Source organism: Apodemus sylvaticus, chromosome 16 (genome assembly GCF_947179515.1).
Source record: "Apodemus sylvaticus chromosome 16, mApoSyl1.1, whole genome shotgun sequence".
Lineage (NCBI taxonomy): Eukaryota > Metazoa > Chordata > Mammalia > Rodentia > Muridae > Apodemus > Apodemus sylvaticus.
Genome location: NC_067487.1, coordinates 32676534 through 32698776, shown reverse-complemented (window position 1 = coordinate 32698776; position 22243 = coordinate 32676534). Strand labels below are relative to the sequence as shown.

General features: G+C 42.5%; 1 protein-coding gene across 3 annotated transcripts in view; it reads right to left on the bottom strand.

The window, feature by feature from the left end:
* Ttc23l (tetratricopeptide repeat domain 23 like) overlaps window positions 1-18560 on the bottom strand; it is a 54982-nt gene extending 36422 nt beyond the window's left edge. The window contains exons 1-4 of one of the 3 annotated variants that reach the window (XM_052159712.1): window positions 18461-18560; window positions 17444-17515; window positions 11676-11859; window positions 7514-7637 (exon numbers count right to left, since the gene is read on the bottom strand). In XM_052159712.1, the coding sequence (XP_052015672.1) occupies window positions 7514-7637; window positions 11676-11859; window positions 17444-17515; window positions 18461-18516 (436 nt within the window). In that variant the 5' untranslated portion in view covers window positions 18517-18560. Of the gene's footprint in view, window positions 1-7513; window positions 7638-11675; window positions 11860-17443; window positions 17516-18460 lie in introns of those variants that run through there. The other 2 variants (XM_052159713.1, XM_052159714.1) reach the window with 2 other exon arrangements.
* Window positions 18561-22243: the final 3683 nt, after the last annotated feature.

The window sequence follows — 22243 nt, the reverse complement described above, 5'->3', positions numbered from 1 at the left end:
CAGAAGGTGGACAGCGTGGTTGTCAGGTATTGTTCCTATGGTGAACCGCAGTATTTGGAGTATTTCTACAGAACAGTTCCCTGGGTCTAACCTAGGTCTAGTAAGCTGGATTCTCTAGAACAGGTCCAGGAAATTCTACTTTGAACTCCATAGATGATCTTTTGGCAGCTTTCCTAGGATTGAACTGTGGATCCCAGGGTGAAATTCCCAAACTTCCAGGGATGGGAGCTGAGGGACAGTTCTTCTGAGAATGCCACATGACTGCTATGTGACCTTTTCAACTTGCAAAGCTTCTCCATCCTCCCAATGGCAAATGACACTCATTATGAGAGCTGCCCCTTACCAAGCCAGCGCATGGAGACACACAGGGCCAGTCTTCAAGCTTTCTGGAAAACACGTTCTATAAATACAAGGGTTTAGGAATGTAATTACTTCCATCTGAGGTTTCTTTTTGTCCAATCCAAGATGAAGCTGGCCATACTAATTGGTCACAAACACACACAAGAATTCAATTTCTGAGTGCAGTGAGGCCCCTAACTAGGGAGACACAGGGAATGCCAAACCCCAGCTAGACAGAACTGGTGGTGGTGGTGGTGGGGGTTCTCTTGTTTTCTAAGGAAAATCGTCTTCCTGAAAATTTTTCTATGATATTTGAGCAGTCGACAGAGGTAGACGGTTGACTCAAGAACACCGAAAACACCAGCCATTGGACTATTATCTCATCAACAACCCTAACTCCCGTCTTTCCTGTTTCCTAATGGGAAAAGGAAAAGGCCATTCTCCTGCAAATGAGGAGCTGTACTTCCTTTACTCCACAGGCATCTAAGGCTGGTAAACATCCTCACGCCTGCCAAGTGGGCCTCTCATGGCCCTAATCCTCACTTCACACCAGCTGGCCCGTGCCTAAAAACTTGCTCTCCTTTTGGCCTTGAAGCCTAGTGGCACAGCATGGATTCAACTAAGTTTTCAACAAGGATAATTGGGAAGGACTGGCTTCGGCCTGGCCCGCGGCCCTCATATGGTCCAAATGTGAGTGGCATCCTTAGTGATCTACAAAGAAAGGAGCGAAGCCACCCCTGGACCAGTTCTCCCACTCTAAGCCCATCATCTCCAGCAGCAGAGCTTACTCCTCCCAGGTCACGAATGGCACCATCCTTACTCTGAAGCACTTAATGGTGCACAACCGAGGTAAAAAAAAAAAAATCAGAGTGCCTGCAGGAGCCTGAGTCAAAACAGGCAACTGTTAAACAGCAAAGCAGAGTCAAACTTGTCCTCTGAACATCTTATTATTTTTGTTTTGCTCTGATGCCTCTCCTCTGGTTTTTTGAGACAGGGTTTCTCTGTATAGCCATATTGTCCTGACTTGCTTTTTGAATTCAGGGATCTGCCTGCCTCTGCCTCCCTGTGCTGGGATTAAAGGTAAAGATAAAGGTAAAGGTAAAGGGATTAAAGGTAAAGATAATGCCTGGTCTCTGATGTCTCTTGACATGACTCAGGCCAGAGGAATTCTGCTCAGTCTTTTGAGCTCACTATTGTGACTTGAAAGCAGTTACCTTTGGTCATCTTTTGTGTTTAAGAAGTTATTATAGAACAAGAGACCAATGTCAAGGGTCAGATTTTCTAGAATTATATGTGGCCTTGAACAAATGATTTAGTTCACCCGTGCCTCAAGGCCTATCTTCCTAAAAGATGCTAATGAAAACATCTTGCATCCTATTTTGATCTCCAGGATAAAGTTAATCCATGAGAAAGAATTCGGTGGTACTGGGATTGAGTCTGGATTCATATTAACCACTACTCTTCCCAGAGTCAGTTTCTCTTAGTGAGTAATTTATTGCATCTGTCTTAAGTTTGAGTAATTTTCATGGCCGTGCCTAGAGACTCACTCAGCAGCAAGCTCCCTTTCATCTGCAGCTAAGCTGCTTGCAGGTCTAAGCCGTCTGCTGGAGGACCTGCTCCTTTGTTTGTTATTTGGCTTTCCTTTAAGTCATCCTCAGTAGGGTCTATGCCAGGCCTTTTTTTCCTAATTAAAGAAAACAGGGCCCATGACTGTTACTCTTTCTGGTTTTATAGCACTTAAAACAGAGCTATGAATACCTGGACGGTTCCCAATGACAACAAACTTCTTCATTAATTTACTGTCCTATTAATAATAAGCAAAATAGCTGGAAATCGCTTGTCCACATACCATATGCTCCTTCCTATGCGCTTGGAAACAGCTCATCATCAGGTGCCAGACTGCCCTGGTGTTCTCTGCATGCCCTCTCTTGGCTGCTGCATCATCACGCTCTCTGGAATTACTCCTCAGGGCATTTGGAAGTAGAGGTCCACTTCTGGCACCCCTGACTTTAACTCACCAAGCAACAGCCACCCACACATTCTGCTCTAAGCAGGCTTCAGGCTCCCTTAGGGACGGACCCCTTCCAATCCACTAGTTCCCTGACTGATTAAATAGGGTTTCACTATGTACCCCATAATGGCTTTGGTCCAATGATCCCCTGCCTCAATCTCCCAAGTTGAGACTACCATTACGCATCACCACACCCAGCTACCCCATTTTTAAAACTCCTTCCTGTGGTTTAAATGGGAATGGCCCCACATAGGCTCATGTGTTTGAATACTTGGCCACCAGGGAGTGCGGCACTACTTGAGGGGAATTAAGAGGTATGGTCTTGTGGGAGTAGCGGTGGCCATGTTGGAGGAAGTGTGTCACTGGGGCTGGCCTTTGGGTTTTCAAATGCCCAAGCCAGTCCCTGTGTTTGTCTCTTTTTTCATATGGCCTGTGGATCCAGATGTGGGCTCTCAGCTACTCCTCCAGCAACGTGCCTTCTTACACATCACCATGCTCTCCTCCAAGATGGCAATGGTTTAAGCCTCTGAAACTGTAACCAAGCCCCAAGCCAATACCTTTTTTTAAAAAATTAAAAATCAGAGTTGCCGTGGCCACTCTACACAGATCACAGAGTAAGACACTTCCGATACTCTTTCCAACTTGCTCCCTCGTCTCTGCCTAAAATATTACTAATTTAAATAATACTAATACTAGTAAAATAATACTAAAATATTTAACCCCTTCTTCCTTCTAATCCTCCTCCTGACATTTTTAGGTATCCTTCCCATTGCCCTTTATCCCTTCCAGTATATAGTATATACAGCATGTAGTCTACCTAGGCATGGTGGCGCACGCCTGCCATTTCAGCACCCAGAAGGGCTTAGATGGGAGGATTGTGGGGTTGAGACTAGCCTGGTCTACAAAATGAAGCATTGCCTCAAAACCAATCAAACTAAGCCAACACTAGAGAACATACAGTGTAACCCCTGCTCCCCGTTCCTTGAACTTATCTCTGGGATCTGTCTTTTGCTGAAACTACTGTGGAGCAACTGTTCTCAGGTTTCCGGAGCCCTAACAAATAATCAATTCACAGTGTCTTAGTCCCCGCCCTGCAGGAGCATTGGAGACCGGTATTTACTTGATCAGTTCTCACCGATTTTTGCTAAGCCCTTTGTTCCCATTCGTGAGCATTCATAAACTACGCGGTCTACTCTTCTCTTCACATCTCAGCAATTTTATGAATTCCTGTAATTACCACCCTCGATAGCCTCAAAGCTTACAACATCCATATCTCTAGTCTAGTCTTAATCTGAAATTGTCCTGATGCTTATGATTCCTTCTTGATCCCCAATTTCTAACACCAAGTAAGAAGGTAGTAAGGTTTCCCTATTGCGATTCAGAATCGGACCCAGACAGGACTGGTGCATGACTTCAATCCCAGCAGTGAAAGGCAGACAGGCAGACAGACAGTGTGAGGCCAGTCAGGGTTATATAGTGAGACCCTATCTCAAAAATAAACAACAAACAACAACAACAAAACCCCTTTTACCTGATAATTCTAGTTCTCCTTTCATGACCTATTTATCAATGAAAATTGCATCTTTGGAGTTGAAGTCACCTTCGGGAATTCACCTTTCTTTTGCGGTGGCTAGGGAGACAGGGTGTTACATAACCCAGGCTAGCCTTGAACCTGCTCTGTGGTTTGCCTTCTAACTTGTGATCCACCTGCTGCTCCAGCTTCCTGGAGAGCACACCTGCTGCTGTGCTCTCGTGTGCAATAATCATTTTAGGATAAATTATTTATTTCTATAATTGTAAGGCTAAAGCCAAGCTAGCACTTGGAAGATGGAGACAGAAGGATCAGGAGTTCAACATCATCCTCAACTACATATGTCGTAAGTTGGTGGCTACCCCGGGCTATATAATACATCTTTAAAGAAAGTTAAAGGTATATGAAGTGGCAAACACTGAGGACTCATTTCCAACCTGACTTACTGTCACCACAAACACACTCTATTGTATTTTCTTTTTTTCCTTGTATTCTTTGTATATTCCCCTCTTATTTATGCAGAAAGAACTGACTTCTAATTGTGTACTTCACTGTGATTCCTGTTTCTCTAAAGATGCATTCAGATATTTTCCTCATAGCACACAGAGGTCCCTCATGCTCTTAATAAATATACTCTCTTTGTGTTTGCATTCTGGTCCTCCATTGACAAATTCTTTGTTGTTTGCCATATTTCTGTGCTATAAGCAATCTTCAAAAAACAGCCTTATCTATATGTTCGAAGAGAGTACTTAAGAAAGATTCCTGGGAGTGGGACTTGATTTTAAAATTACCTTTTCCCCTCATAGATTCCTGAATCCTTACTTTGTTTCTTTCTTTTTTATCCCATTTATTCTAGGTTTAGCCTTAGCATTAGATCCAGATAACCTAGACAGTTTCCATTCAATTGTCACTGTGGGATTAGTTTTGTTAGAGGGATGCTTTGATATTTTCATCAGCTTGCTGAAAAATCTCTAGCAACAATCCCTGCCTACTATTATATCAGCACAAAGTTCTTGGCCCATGTTTAAAAGCCATGCTTTTATCTGCACAGCACTCCTTTCCAAGTTCATCTTCCTGCTCCAAATCATGCATAGATAGGTTATTTCCCTGCTGCACATTGCTTCACTAAGCCTTCACCTCTGCCCTGGTCTTCCATCAGACTATTACCTCCCACAACACGCTTTTTTCTACCAACCACACCCTATTCATTTCCTATATTCTGTCTTGAAAGCACACACATGCATGCTTACACGCACACATGCATGCACACACATACCCACACCATCTACTACTTGTTGCCTCAGCCAGCAATGACCTCATTCAACCTTTTCAAGGGCTTTTATTAGATTACACTGGTCTTAAATGCCTGCTATCATAGGTTTCTGGGTAGCTTACTTCACCTAAGGGTGTATACACATTATATTCTTAGCGTGTTCTTCCTGATATTTCCTTCATATATATACATTTCTCACGGAATATTTAATAATGGGCTGTTTACTGAGAGATCAGCTTTTGGGCTCGAGCCCCATATTCCAGTGCAGGAATGCATGCAGAGGGAAATGAAGGAAACAAGTTTGATCTCTGTATAACTCGCACATGTACAGACAGGTCTGAACACACTCGTGGATGGTCCCTCCTTCCCCACAGCAGGCTGACTCATATAGTCTGTCCATCTGTCCATTTAAAAGTAGTTATGGGATTTAATAGCAATAAAGGATCTCAGAGGGTCCTTTATCCATCTCAAAGGCCTGTGACATTGAAAGCCTTGTTGTTTAGTCCATGGGCCAAACACTAGGAAAAGCTTAAAAGAGAGACTAGGTAAAGACTACAGTTGAACAGTGGTGGCTTATGCCTTTAAGCCCAGCACTTGGGAAGCAGAGGCAAGGGGATTTCTGAGTCCGAGGCCAGCCTGGTCTACAGAGTGAGTTTCAGGATAGCCAGGGCTATACAGAGAAACCCTGTCTCGAAAAACAAACAAACAAAAAGACTGTGGCTGAAATGTGAGATATTGGCCTACTCCCAAAGAAAGGTCACAATCAGTGTATTCTAGCAAAACTCTTGTTTGGGTGCCAGAGATTCAGGTTTCAAGTCTAGGTACTCCTTTGTAACTAGAAAATTCTCCCGTGTAGAGAAACAAAAACAAAACAAAACAAAACAAAACAAAAAAAACACAATAAAACACTCCCCTTCACAGAATGTTTTTTTCTTCTAACTTTTTATCCCAGATGTAGTTTTCCACTCAAGTAGCAGGAAGAACTGTGAATTTCAGAGAAAAGGCTGTCGACACCATGTTTTGTGAGATCACACCCTCGCTTATTTAGACTCGACTCTGAGTCAAATTGGAAAGCTAAACTCAAAGTCAGTTTGTGGTTGACAATACAGAGGGCATGACACACACTTTGTGTATAGCCTGACCGTGGTTATCTTCCACCCACACCATAAGAAACAGACTTGGGCATTATTGAAAGATCAGACAACTCGCCCTTTCTGGCTCATATGCCAGTCTCAAGTCTGAAGTCTAGTCAGGAAAGGCTCTTGGGTAGCGACTGTGAATCCGGGCCTTTCCATGACCGAGACAGAGCTTTTATCCATAACAGGGGCCCATCTTCCAACCCCATCAGGTTCCCAGCCTTGACTACCAGCTGCCACTGAGAAGACAGACCACACTTCCTGTGGAAACCCTGTGTAACTAGAGAGACTAGGTAAAGACTACAGTTGGTCCCTGACCTTCCAGGACACGACCCTTCCATGTTGTTTTCTGCCTCCTCGGCTGCCCAATTCCTAACACTCCTGCTTTCTGCTCTCATGACGTCAATCAACCTCTTTTTATATACTTTTTCCGATCAAGCTTGTCCAATCAATGGCTCCCATTACTACTCTGGACTGATGGCCCCAACTCATGTTCTCCTGCTGCAGATCTACTTTTCAGTGGCCAACTATCCTAGTTTGTATTCCATTGTTGGCTAAACATCCTAACCAGAAGCACCACGGGAGGAAAGTTTTATTTGGCTTTCAGTGAGGGCTCTAACCCTTTGGGTCTGAAGAGAGCATACAATATTCTGAAAAAGGGGTTTCATATAGAATGTCCACTTCCCATCTCCCACTCACCCTTGTTCCAGAAGTGCCCCAATCTGTTGAAGATTGAGCTCTTACTAAATAGTTCTGAACTCAGAACTTTTACTCGGGTTCCAGTTTTAGCAAACTGACTCCAGCTGGTAACCCATACCAGAACAAGGGACCTGTACAGGGTTTCTTTGAGTAGTCATGGCTGTCCTGGAACTCTCTCTGTGGACCACAAGGAGTAGACCAGGCCTCAGAGATCTGTTGGCCTCTGCCTCATAGGTGTTGGGACTAAAGGCATACACCATCATCACCACCTGGTGATCTTCAAGGGATTTATGAAGACTAAAAACTACTTTCCTTGGCACATAGTGAGTATTCAATAACTATTGTAATCACCATCTTCTTTGTTACTAACGTACACTGTCTCCTTTGCCCATGGACTCCCCACTTTATTTTCATGAGGTATGCTGTAGAGTTAAGTGGGGGAGGTCCTCCAAGTCATCCTAGCCCCCACTGGGGAAGGCTCAGTTTGGTTCGCACATCAAAATTTGATTGGGGAAACCAAGTACCTCTCAGTGTCAGGTAACCATAAGCCAGGTTGGCTAAAGCCTGTGCACATTTCCAGTGTTCTTTCCCAAAAACAATCTGAGAGAGGATGAAACACCGAATCAGCTCCTTGTTTGCTTTGGTACTCTGCAAAGAGGGGAAAGTCATATTAGGGACGGAAGACAGACTGGGGACACTAGAGGGTAGGATGGCTTTGGCATGGCATTCTTGTCCCCTCTCATCACATTGAGTCTCCTTGGCTCCATCTCCTACGTGTATCCTAAAACCAAGTTCTTCTTCTTTCCATTTTGAGTCCCTCATGTCTCAGCCACTTCCATCTTTTATGTGACTCAACAGTCCACTCCCCTAACTGCTGCCATCCTGGTCCTCCACACTCTTCCAATAGCCAGAGAACTTCTTTTAGCAGTTCACCATGGAAGACTTTCATTATGACTAGAGAGTGTGGTATGTGGTGTCATCAGTTTCCTGTAGATTGTACTGTCAGTCCTACACAAGCCCATACTCCTTCCTCTATACCTTCACCTTCTATTACATGGAAGAAAGTCTATATTATTTCATCTATTAATATGTCTAAAAGATGTGGGATTAGAAAGAACCATAAAGTCATTGTCACCAGATGTTAGGAGTGATTTTTTAATATCAAATAGTGTCATAAACCTAATATTTTGAATTTTTGAGGATTTCATATTATTGTTTGGTATTTCAGACAGTTTTGCTATATAGCTCAGGCTGGCCTTAAAGCTATGATCTTCCTGCTTCTGCTTCCTGAGTGGTGAGTGCTGCCAGGTCTTTATCTAAAAATAAACATTAAGTACAATTACTTTGTAAGTATGCCATGATCATCTATCAGAAGGTAATATTTGCTTGTCTTGCTTCCTGATGCTAGCACACCTACATAGCTCCATTCATAAAAGAGTGTAAGCAATCACTTCCTCATCCTCCATCATTGCACCCTCATAGTGATCTGGAAGGCTTCTCTGCAATGAAATTCCTCAGGACCAATGAGATGGCCAAATAGTAAAGGCACTGGCTGCCTAAGACTGCAAGCCTGGTGATCTAAGGTTCAATCCACAGATCCCGTGTGAGAGTGGAAAGAGGACCGATTCTTCAATGCTGTCCTCTGCTCTCTAAATGTGCACCATGATGCATGCACACGTATGTGCAAGCCCACATGTCCATGCACATACTCCACAGTACACTTTGTAATGGAAAGGCGGGATACATGATCATTCTTTCTCTTTGCCTACTGTAAACTTTCAGACTAAGTTTCACGTGTTAGAGTCCTCCAAGTGATCAAGTACTTTATTATAATTATTATAAGCTTAAGTGCTTTTGAACATTTTATGTGGCAACATAGCCCTTTAATAGTATAGTTAGTTTATGTGGCTTTCCTGTATAAATTATCCTTTGTATTGTTAAATCAAATCCAAAATGTTTACCTTGGCCTGCACAGCTCTGCTCAGTATGACCTACACTAATCCTATGACCATACACTAACTTGCTTAGTTGTCTACCCATCTCCTTTCTCACCTTTCTCCTGCTGCTACGCACCCAGTTGACCCTGAATGGGACAGATGGCTTTCATTGTGTGGCCCCTGCTTACGATGCCCTTTGAGGACGTCGGCCTCTCTCTCACTTTCATTTGTTCTCACAGGCTATCCTTGCCTACCGTCCTACAAGAGCCACTCACCAATCCTTGCCTGCCTTATTTTTAATCCAAAGTACCCTCATCTGATATTGTTGTTGGTCTGTTTACTATCTGCCTCCCAGATAGACTATAACTTCCATAAGAAGTTCATTCTTGTTGGGTGTGGTGACTCACACCCTTAATCTCAGCCTTTGGGATACGGAGGCAGATGGATCTCTATGAGTTAAGGGTCAGCATAGTGAGTCTACATAGTGAGTTCCAGGACAGCCAGAGCTATACAGTGAGACCCTGTCTTAGAGAGAAAGAGAGAGAGAGAGAGAGAGAGAGAGAGAGAGAGAGATTATCCTTCACATTCACTGTTTCAAGTCTGTGCACTGAGGATGTATATGTTCAGTATGCAATGAGCAGATCATCTCTTGTGGTAAGGATAGAGTAAGGCAAAGAACTCATCAGAAAACTCTAGAAATGATGAAACACATCATGTCGCCATGTATTTCAGTGACTTGACATAGTGGTTACAGTGGTCAACAAATCCAGACCTCAGGTTCCAGGTGAAATGGAATACCACTTTAAAGGATCAAGAGCTGGGGTTCTAGCACTATTGTGACATTTGCTGGCTCTATGGTGATTTGGGAGTGCTCACCCAGATCCCAGCTTCCTTTCCTGAAATTTGGGAGCCTATACAACCTACCTAAAAGAGTTCTTGTAAGAAAATAAATTGGTCATGTTCATACGATCCAAGTTTGTTAAAAATTTTCAAATTATTTCCACTTAAAATGCAGTATCATTTCATATGGGCCCACAGGCTGCCTCCTGGCTCGCACACTTCCTTCCTTCCCGGGTTCTTCACCTGCATCTAACCATGCAAGCCATAGGCAAGGGGCATTTCCCAACACTTCACAAATATCCAGTCAGCATTCTGGAGAGTCCGTTATGTGCTAGCCATAGCAAACATTAAGTTCTATTTTGAGTACAAAACAAAATACCAGAACTCCCAAAAGCTCTGAATTAGACTGGCTGGCCATTGAAAGGGTGAATCACTCCATATACTCCTTGCTCTGAGGAAGAAGACACAACTGGTGTGTGCTTTAGAAGCCACCCCTCCACTGTGCCTTATAGCAGTAGCTTGTCCTGCAGTGCTATGACCGTTGGATTGAGTAACATATAATTCCTATGATATAAGTATTTCCATTAACTAAACTGGCTAAGATTTTCAAAAACCTTAAAAACTTCCTGCTATGCTGGTTGGTCCTTATTGCTGGCCTGACACAAATCTAGAGTTACCTGGGAAGAGTGCTCAGATCAGAATGGCCTCTTGTGCATGTCTATGGAGAATTTTCTTGATTGCTAATTGATGGAGGAAGGCCCAGCCCACTGTAGGCAGAAAAGGCCTGAAGTCTATACGAAAGCTAGCTGGGCATGAAAGAGAGCAGACCAGAAAGCATTGTTTTTCCATAGTTGCTGCCTGTGCCCTTGCTTGAGTTGCTGCCTTGACTTCTCTCAGTGACAGGCTGTTACTTACAAGTATAAGACAAAGAAACTGTTTCCTCCCGAGGTGCCTTTTGGTCCTTGTGCTTATTACCACAAAAGAAAGCAACGATGCGCATGGGCATGGTGTTGAAGGCAGTACTTTTTTTACTTACAGAACTGGTATTTTCAGAACGCATGTGTGAAGCTGTAGTGATTTACTCATAGTTCTCCGGACAGTTTTCAGAGCCAGGCTTACGGATAGATATCCTTTAGCGGGCATCAAAGGCCTGTAAGGCCTTCTCTGCCTTCTCTGAGCCCTCTCCCTGTTTTCCTCTCACGTACTTTAGAATTATTTTCCTTTGACCATGAATGGCTGGAAGTCAGTGTATGAACCTCTCTGTTGATAAATTACAGTGTGTAGCAGGCTGGTGGTGATGTCTTAATAAAGAAAGTCAATGTGTTGTCATTGCAAGATCCTAGATTTTGGAGACTTTGTTTATATGTTTATTCAGAGATCTCGATTCCCAAGTCCTTGACTCAGCTTTAGAAATGCTTGGGACCTTCACCCGGACGCTCACCTGTGCTACTTGCGGTTTTTCTCATACTTTGATTTATGGCTCATTCTATTGTGGCCATAGCGTCCTCCCTGCAAGTGTCTCCTTGACCACCACCATTCTCCTCCTGCTTCATTATCCTAACCCTCCTCTTATGCAAGAATCATCTTGAACCCTTGATATAAGGATTAAGAGACTTTTCAAGTCAGGCTAACTAAAGAGCAACTGGGATATGACAAACACTGAATTTCTAGTTAAATGATTGGTTAAAAGTTAAAAGCATAAGCCCTCCTGTGAGAGGACCAGACAATGAAGAGGAGAACTAGAGGGTAGGCTGGCTCCCGGACTATCCTCTGCTATGCTCTCTTCTGGTTACAACAACATATACCATTTTTCTCATATGCTTCATTCTACAGTAAAGGCAGGCTATCTGATATCATGTGCACACTTTTAAATGGCAACCTAAACCCAGTCAAGATTTTGTTTGCTTACCATTCTTTCATTAATGAGTTGATTAATTTTCTTCTGGGACTGAGCTAACTTCTGTTTTGGAATAGACAGACAGTCAGCAGTCATCCCCGATTCCTGATCTGCAGTGTCTTCCTCAATCTCTTCACAGTGACAAGCAGAGAGCAAGTCGTCTGTTTCTTGTGCTGGGATTCTGGTTTGCTGTGACCTGAGGGCAAGAGGAGGGGCGTGGATCAGGATTTTCCAAACGATAAAACAGAGGCTCAAGTGTCCACAGCTGGGGTTGGCAACTTGCTTTCTAAGTTCAGTTTTAAATAAGGATATACAGTAAACACATGCTACTCTCAAGATCTAGCATCTAAGACAGCAGTGTGGGAGCTCAAGGTGAACATTTGTAGACTTGTCACCTTGCGCTAGAGTCACAGTTCCTCTGCCTATAAAGCAGGTAACCTTACATAAGCCATTATGTAAATGACTTCTCTACAAAAGTGGGTTAAATCGAACACCTGCTTACTGCAATTAGAAGGACTAACAGAGGGGATACTCATAAATCACTGTCTCAGTGAACCATATTTTGCAAGTGCTTCCTTAATGTGTGCTATTATTTCTGCTATGGGCTCTGTGATTGGCTTTTTTTTTTTTCATCTAAAACAATGAGAGTGTTGATCCAGAAGATCTTGAAGATGCTACAATTAAGACCCAAGCTATGAAAGGGAATGATACAGTAAACTGGGGGTAGGGACTACCATTTGCAGGTCAGCCGACTGCACAACTCCTCTTTCATATATCTAAAACCCATCAACCTGGAATTTGTAATTAACCAGAGAGAATGGCAGTTTTTGGCAAGAGAGAGCCACGTGCTAGGTCATGTGCTGTGAAACAAATCGCTCTTTTGTTGTCTTAGAAATAGAAATCTATGTGGTAAGAAAGAACTAAGTTGCAAATTCTCCAGAAACAACCATATGCTTATTCACGTACAATCTAGATAGCCACCGATGACAGCAACGCTGATAGCAGTTATCACGTGGGTAACGGGAAGTGTACACAGAGACAAAAGAGACAGTCCTAACATCACCAGAAAAAGGAAAGCAATGTGGAATAAAATGAATTCTGACATCTTAAGAGGAATAATACTTTGAAATATTTCCCATAGAAATCATTTTTGTATTCACAATGCTTTTTAGGAGTCTAGACACTGAAAACCTTTTAGAATAAAGTTTGTCTTACTTAAGCAGTTGTGGGGGCTCTTGCCTATATACAATGCCAGGAGGCCCACACAGTATCATGAGCTCAAGACCAGTATGGGCTTCAAAACAAGACTGTCTCAGCAAAAGGGGTCCTTTTACACTGATTACTTAGTGATGCATATTTACTGTTCTTTTTAAAGGGGGAGTTGAGGAAGGTATGACAGGAAAAGAAAGGTCAACTGTTATCTTTTACCCCAAGTTTGAAAAATTACATAAAATCCATTCAGAGTCTTCTTCGAAATGACATACCCAGAGACAAGCAGGCATGTCAGGTCATGTGGATAGAGGAGCACTTCATCCGGCCAGGGAGGACTGACCTTGCCCTACATGAACATGCTTTTAGGAGGTCATGAGAAAGGCTGGTGTTTGGAAGGCAAGTAATAGAGTGGGCTCTCATCCATCGACTGAATGGTCTACCTTCTTTCTGGACACAGCCTGTACATCTGCTGGAAAATGTCTCTCAGAAGCAGTGACCAAAACATTCCACTTCAACTCCCTCTATGTGTATCATATGTACTTTAAGAGGATTCTCCAGTGGTAGGTTTCTCTGTGACTTTTTCAAAAGCTCTTTAATGTTGGTTATCCTTCTCCATAGATCTGCCTCTACCTTGCCCTACCATTTCCCTCCCCACACTCCAATTAACCCTTCCTGTTCCGTTGCTTCCCTTACTACCACAGGTTCTAACTCCCCTTTCTTGAAAGCTCTTCTCCATGGCCACTTACTAATTTCCTGACATTTTTGGGTATTACAAAGTAAACATACATAACTGAAGATCCAAAGCTAATATCCACAAGTGAGAGAAGACATATGACATTTGTATTTTCTGGGTCTGGGTTGCCTCACTTAGGATGACTGTTTCCAATTTCATCCATTTTACCTGTGAATTTCATAATTCTCTTTTCTGAACTGAATAATATTCCATTGTGTATATGTACTACGTTTTTATTAGATATCTTCTTTATTTACATTTCAAACATCCATTTCCTGGTTTCCCCTCCAAAAACCCCTCTCCCATTCCCCTCACCCTGCTCACCCACTGACCCATTTCCGCTTCCCTGTCCTGACATTCCCACATTTTCATTATCATCTCAGCAGCCAATGGACATCAAAGCTGTGCTCACTCCCTAGATATTGTGAATAGAACAGCAATGAACATAAATGAGCAGCTATCTCTGAAGCATGATTATATAGTTCTATAGGTTATATGCCCAAAAGAAGTATGGCTGGATCATATGGTAAGTTGAATTTAAATGAGTTCCCCTATAATGGGGTGACAATGCTTTTTGTTAGACACAGCAGGCTAACAAGAACTCCAGGGTCATGAATGGGCTACTTTTTTAAGAGTTGTTGGTCAGTGAAGTCCTGTAGACCTCCAAACATTATGGGCTATTGAGAATAGCCCCCAGAGGGTCATATATTTGAAGGTAGGTCCCTAGTTGATGAACTGTTTAGGAAGGATTAGAAAGTGTGGCCTTGGAAAAGTTGTGTCACTGGGTGGGTAGGCTTTAAGGTTTCAAAAGTCTATGTCATTGCCACTTAGTTCTCTCTGCCTCATGGTTATGGTCAAGATGTGCATCTTGGTTGCTGCCCCAGCATCATGCCTGCCTGCCCACAGCCATGCTCCCTGTCATGATAGTCATGGACTCACCCTCTGAACCTGTAAGGCTCCCCATAAACTCTTTCTTTTTAAGGTGCTTTAATCATCGAGTCTTATCACAGCAATAGAAAAGTAACTAATGTATTGTACACCCCTCCTCCCAAAAACTCAGGGATCATTTCAGAAGGGAGAGTGGAAAGACTTTAAGCGCCAAAAGGAGTAGATGACTACAATGAAGCATTTTCTGGACTCAACAGGGTGGCTGCATTTATGAACTCACAGCCATAGTAATAGCACATGCAAGACCTGCATAAGCTCAAACCCAGCATAGACAGAGGAGGTGGGCATGAAGTCTCAAGCCTAGCTGAATTGCTATTGGCAACTGATGGTTTCTGGGACAGGGAGTCTGTTCTCTTTAAGGATGTCACTCCAGTGAATGGCTAAACACCCAAGAGTATAGGGTCAGTACAAACACAGTTAAAGAAGGCAAAGTTGGGTGTGAAGGAAAGGGGGGTTGAAAATACACTGTAAGAATTCTCTAGGAACTAAAAAGATACTCCAAATGAGGTGCAAAGATGTCTCCAAATTTCTACTAAAATACAATTCATATTATAGTCTTACTCCTCCCTCACCAATGACTCCTCCCTACTCCTTTGCCCCAGGGGTCCCATCTTGGCCTTCTAAACGTAATTTCCTCTGAAGCTGGGTCTGAATCACACTTATTTTTCAAATCCTAATTCCTATCTAGCTCACAATAAATTCAAACAATTTGCTATACTGTGATTAAGAATGAGTATGAAAAACAGTTTGAGTCTTTGGAGTGTTTAAATACCAAGGAGCACTGGAGAAACCTATGACAAGATCATCAACTCAGAATGGCTAATGGAAAGAACAGTTTTCACTCATTAGGAAATTTTCCTTGAGCTGCTTATTTCATAGATGCGGTTGGTACAGAAGTTAAATCCATTAATTCATGAAAGGTTACTAAGTATGGATGTTAAGAATTGTAAGCTCTACTATTTTTAATTAAGCCTTGAATGAGATTGTGTTGAGATCAAAGCAGCAGTCTTCAACAATAATCTCAAAACAATGGCAAATAATGAGGTCTTCAAAGGCGATTTGAGAATATCCCTGAGCTAGTGTTGAACATTCAGCTAAATAAAGTAAAATAAAATAAAATAAACCTTAGTAATTGAGTCATGACATGTGATATCTCACAACAATCATTCAAGACAATTAAGATATCTCATGACAATTACTCATGACAATTGAGGAATGGTAAGTTGAATGAAGCCTTCTTAGACTTGTGACACATTCTGTCTGTTGTCATCATCTGATTGATAATATATTTAAAAGATTGGATTATCCCCATGATGTTATATTGTGAACTCTACATTTTAAAAAGATTTATGTATTTTTATTTTATCAGCATTTTGCCTGTCTGTATGTATGTCAATGCATCCTGGGCATGAATGTAGAGGACAGAAGAGGGCTTGGATCTCCTGGACCTGAAGTTATTGGCAACTAATTAGTTGCCACATGGGAACCAGGAATTGAACTCTAGTCCTTTGGAAGCATAGAGTGCGCTTAACCGCTGAGGCAGCTCTCGAGCTTTAGAACACTGCATTTTTAAAGTCCATTTTTTATAGTTCTATTTCTATAACATTTAACCTTAAGACAGTTTATGATATATTATATAATCTCTCTCCAATAAGATAACCATTAGCCCCAGGTGGCTGTTATGAGCCAGAAATATGGCGAGTGAGCATTAAGATGTTCTCCAAAACAGGAAAACAGGCTAAATTTTTATGACTCACTATGAAAAAAAATAGTATAAAATATTTAGCAGTTAGTATAAAACATTTTGCAGTTGTAGATAATATCTTAAGTATACTGAAATAAGACAGTATTAAGAGTTAAATATACTGGTTTCTGTCCACATTTTATTGTGTCCATCAGAAAAGTTTAAACAATATAAGTGGTTGATAGCCGTTGTTTCTGCTGTGCTTCTACAGAGGGCCCTGGAACTAAGCAGGGCTCTCATTTAAGGCTGATTCTGCCTCCTGGGCCTATTTGGCAATGTCTAAAGGTATTTTTGTCACAGACCGGGCAGTGCTACTGGTGTCTGGCTACTGACGAGAAGGGAAAGTATGCTTCTAAACCTCCCAGGCGAAGAGTTTTCTAACTCAAAATGTCAATAGTGCCAAGAGTAGGAGCTCTCCATATAGAGAAATGGTTAACAGTTTAATATAGACTACCTGTATTAAATGCTGCGAACTAGCTGTGCAGCTTTGGGCAAACTGCCTATATTCCCTTTGATTTATAATTAGCAGCTATATAATGAAGCCTTGATGCTGTGAGGAGACAGGCACACAGGATCTGCTTGGTCAGGATTACTTATTAGGATGTAAAAGTTTTTAGTAGGACTTGTTAAAAACACTCACTACTCTTCCAGAAGACAACGCTTAGTTCCCAGAATGCACATCTGGTAGTTTTCAACTGTCTGTAAACACCAGGGTATCCAACACCCTCTTTTGGCATCCATAAGTTATCCATCCCTCTTTCATTCACATACCCCACCCCAAAGACATAATTAAAATAGTAAAAATAAATCTAAAATTGCTTTTATTTGTCCATTGCCTCTTCATTTCATAAAATCTTACTCGTTGGTTTTGTGATGTTTTTCTCACTGGCTTTACTATAGTTGTTATAATATTGTTTTATTTTTGTAAACCTGAACATCTTCATAAATTAGACAAAAATATTATCGTCCTTCTTGGAGAGGTTGTCAAGACGACTGGATCTATTATTCCATAATTTAACACACAGCACAGCTGTGGGCCTTTTTCTTCTATTGAAAGCACACACGAAACTCTTGACTTTTTTAAATGGGACGTCCTACTCTTTCTGGTGAGTGGCATCAAGTCAAGGCAATGTCAGTACTTACAGGTGGAAGCAGAAGTCCCAGTCGGTGTCATTGCTAACAGTTGGAATGCAGATGGGGTTGGCTTGCATCTTCCTACCAAGAGTCACATGTGAGGCATGCTTTGGGGGGAAAGGGCTTAGACGGGGCTGTTCTATTTCCCCTCCGGTGAATGCTGCTGACTTTAAATTAAAACTGATAAATATAAATCTACAAATAGACTATGCAGACCCGTGTTTAGGGACTCCTAAGAAGAACTGAAGGTGCTTATCAGGGTTATATTTCTTTTCCCTAACTTCTATTCTACGTTACATCTCCAAAGTTCTTTTAAAAGCATTTCTTAAACGACACATCTGTCACATTTACTGGATCATCCAAACTATGGCCACCGATTCAACCCAAATATTGTTTGGCAGCCCTAAGGGAAAGCCGAATCAAAAATTCCTTTTCCAGGAGTCATGTCACTATTTAGTAAGAAGTTCTAGTTAAGAAGCTAAAACTACTTAGGCTGCAGCCTTAGCTGCTGACAAAGTGAACCCCGTGGGGAAGATGGGCAGGGATGTGGTTGATAATGATTTGTGAAATGCATTTGTCTATTATCCCTAACCCTTAAATGCACACTTTACTGAATATAACACCATCTAAGTCGCCCCCCTCCCCCGAAGAATACTGTGCTAGCTTTCCTTGATCCAGGCTCCAGAACACCCAACTTTGAAAAAAACAGGGGGGTGGAGGGTGGACGGAAGGGCTAACTTCCCTTTCTAAGTCCTACTTTCTTCACATTCTGAGCTCTCAAAGTCTCACCACACAGTTCCCACGCAGTTGCACTGGACCCTGGCTGGACTTGGACACCGCACTTGGCCCCCAACTCTAGGACAAATCTCTGGAGCTCATCCGCAGCGTTTCTACTGTTGCTTCCTAACTGCGGACTGCCCTGGAGCTCCGGCCCCATCTTCCCTGCCTGGTTTTCTGGGGCCCTGCACAGAAAGCTGGTGAGCTCTTCTGGCTCGCCGACCCCAGACACCTTCCCGGCCCGCTCACCCGGCTAGGCAGTTCAGACCTCTGCTACCTCGGGCCCGCGCTGGTGCCCGGGCCATGTCGAGTCTCACCGAAGCTGGGCTTCTGGATCTGAAGACAATGCGTTGCCATGGGAATGGAACGCTGTTTTAACGCTGACGCGGGGAGCCCCAAAGAGAGGCACTTCCGCGAACTCTGGCGTTCAGCCTAGCTGCTGCTGTGAGTGGTCCTGTGGTGCCTGTCCACACAAGGACATTATTTCTTCAAGATGAAGAAAGAGAGAATAAATCCCGTGAAAGAAAGGAAGGAGCTGTAGGCTTTAGGAGTCCGATGATTTTAAAACTGCTATTTCTATGGGTGTTTTGGGCGATGATGATTCTTGCCTAGCCAATCCTCCCCTTTGCCGAAGCAGCTTGCATCCCAGCATTCTCCAGGTGTTCTGAAGTCACGGTCGGTCAGCGTCCTCTCTGGGTGAGTTTAGAGTCAGGCTTGTTGAAGAAAGCAGTACCGGAAGATTCAGGAATGAGCCAGCAGCTGTCAAATGGTTACCATTTCAGGGAGAACTGCACATGTGGCATACACCATGTGGCCCTAAATCACACACAGGTTTGTACCACAAGGTCACAGAGCACACAGTAGTACTACACAGATGTGAAGAACACACTCGTAGCTTATATAATTGAACCATATTATGTACTGGGCTCTTGACAAGCCAGCAGGTAAGTCTGTCCTGTTTTCAAAGGAAAGCCTGGGTAGGGAAAGAAAACCATAGAGATTTTGTATGTTTTGCATTTGTCTTTACATATCTGGGGTGGAAATTTGTCATTGACACTAGAAGGCCAAGAAAGCCTTTCAATGCAGGAGGATTTAAATGAGTTTGCTTTCATATGTGATAAATGCTGATGGTCTGTAAAACAAGGTTTAAATCTAAACCCTCAAGCGCCTGAGCCAAAAGTTTGGAAAGATCCCACTCGGTCTTTTCCCTGTTTTTTTTTTCTATATTCTTTGTTTACATTCCAAATGCCTTCCCCTTTCCCAGTTCCCCCCTCCCCATATGTCCCATAAGTCCTCTTCTCTCCTTCCATTCTCCTATCTTTCCCCCTCCCTTTTCTCTGTTCTGGTACTCCCCTACAGTGCTGGATCAAGCCTTTCCAGGATCAGGGCCCTCTTCTTCCTTCTTCACGGGAAATCATTTGATATGCTAATTGTGTCTTCAGTATTCAGAGCTTCTGGGCTAATTAATATCCACTTATCAATGATTGCATTTCATGTGTATTCTTTTGTGATTGGGTTACCTCGCTTAGGATGATATTTCCAGTTCCAACCATTTGCCTAAGAATTTCATGAATTCATTGTTTTTAATTGCTGAGTAGTATTCCATTGTGTAAATATACCACATTTTCTGTATCCATTCCTCCACTGAGGGACATCTGGGTTCTTTCCAGCTTCTGGCTATTATAAATAAGGCTGCTATGAACATAGTGGAGCATGTGTCCTTATTGCATGCCGGGGAATCCTCTGGGTATATGCCCAGGACAGGTATAGCAGGGTCCTCCGGAAGTCTCATGTCCAGTTTTCTGAGGAACCGCCATGCAGTGCCGGCCAGAGTTGATAAACTTGGTTTCAGGATAGCAGGGTTGCTTTCAGTTTTGACTCTGAGGTTTGGTGTAAGTCACATCCCATGGAAATCAGTTTCCTTGACTACACTGTAAGTACATATGTACCCCTTGTTCTCTAAAGCTTCTTTGGTTCAAGGATTCTATGAAGATGCTTGTGACCCCATGACTGATATTTGACATTTATGGAGATTAAAAGGAAGAATATATTTTTATATTGTCTAAGACTCATTTCCCTTGATAAAGTCAGGAACCATCAAGTTGAAATCTTAAGCTTGTGAAGGGAAAGTTTGTTTATTTCAAATACTTGTTTTTGCCAATCATTGGGACTGTTAGTGTGGTGCCGGAACTGACACTAAATCCCCCTTCCTAAAGGTGATAATGAGTCTGCCTCCATTTAATTAGCCCTGAACAGAAAACGAAGCAAGTTGCTTTCATCTGCAAAGTTATAAAGCAAAGTCGCACAACCTCAGAGTCTCAACATTACAAGTCTCTGATTCTTTTCTTTCTATGCCATCTTAACCCTGTCCCTCAAATGTCAATTTTAGTGATATGTCTGGCTTAGGTTTGTTGGCTAACTCTGGAATGGAATTCTTTTAGTCACCAGAGTTAGTTCTTGTATGTCTACTCACACACTCTCTCTTAATCCCAAAGTAGAAATAAGCGATCTCAGTACTTCAAAGGTAGACATAGTATTGAAGCAAATTTGAGGACAGCCTGGGCTATACACAGCAAGTATCAGATTAGCCAGGGTTATATTGTCAGTTTTTGTCTCAGACAAACAAAACAGGTAAAAGAAAAAACTTTGAAAGCTTATGTGGAGACTTTGTAGAGAAAAGAAGGCATATAGAGAGAGCTCTTTGGGATTTTTATGACCCAAATCTAATGTGATTACTTTCAAAAGATTCCAATACCAGAAACTATGAAATATAAAAACAAGAAAATCCAAATACATATTTTTGGAATGAAAAATTTGGCCTCTCTGGACAGAATCAGATGTTCTCCTAGTTAGGTGCAGCCGTCAGCTTGACACAGCCCAGTTATGTGAAGGAGTTTAGATCCAGGAACTGTCTCCATCACATTGGCTTATGGCTCCTGTATCTGTGGAGCACTTTCTAAAATGCTCTTTGGTGTAGGAGGGTCTAACCAAGTATGGGTGGAGCCATCCCTGGGCAGGAGGGCCTGGGCTACCGAAGGAGTGTAGCTGGCCATGAGCTTGGGAGCAAGCCAATAAGCAACATTCCTTCATGGTGTCTGTTTCAGTTTCCTGCCATGGTTGAGTTCCTGTCATGACTTCTCCCAGTGATGGACTGTAAGCTGTCAGATGAAACAAATCCTTTCCTCCCCAGGTTGCTTTTGGTTATGTTGTTTATTACATCAACAGGAAGCAAACTCGTACTGATACCTTGTGTCTTGGTCAGTGTTCCACTGCTGTGAAGAGACACCATGACCTTGGCAACTCTTGTAAAGGAAAGCATTTAATCCAGGCTTGTTTGCACTTTCAGAAATTTAATCCTTTGTCATCATAGCAAGGAGCACAGTGCTGGAGAGGTAGCTGAGAGTTCTACACTTGAATCCCCGGGTAGCAGAAAGACACACACTGGACCTAGCTTGGGGCCTTGAAACCTCCAGTGACACACTTCTTGTAACAAGGCTACACCTAGTCCGAGGTTATATAACTCTTAATCCTTTCAAAGAGTGCCACTCCCTACTGACTATTCAGGTATCTGGGCTCCTGGAGCCATTCTTATTCAAACCACCATACCTGACTTCACTCCGAGCTTCCACTTTTACCCTGACCTGCATCTCATTGTGGTGCTCAACTCATCTCTGTGTTTACCTGTAAGTTTTATAGACAATGGATCCATTCAGCTGCCTCAACAGCAATATTTATTGAATATGTGTGTATGTACCAGATGCCTGTTACTTGAAGAACCAGTAGAATGTGTTGGTCAATATGCTGTTGCTATGACAAAATACCTGAGAAAATAAGCTTAAATGGAAGAAAGATTTATTTTAACAAATGGCTTCAAAAGTTCAGCTGATGTTTCTTTGGCCTAGTTCTTTTAGGGCCCATGACAAAACGAAACCACATGGCATGGGACATTTGGCAGGGGTAGTGTTTTCTTTATGGCAATTAAGAAGTGGAGAGAGGAGAAAGGAAAGGAAAGGGGAAGGAAAGAAGGAGGGA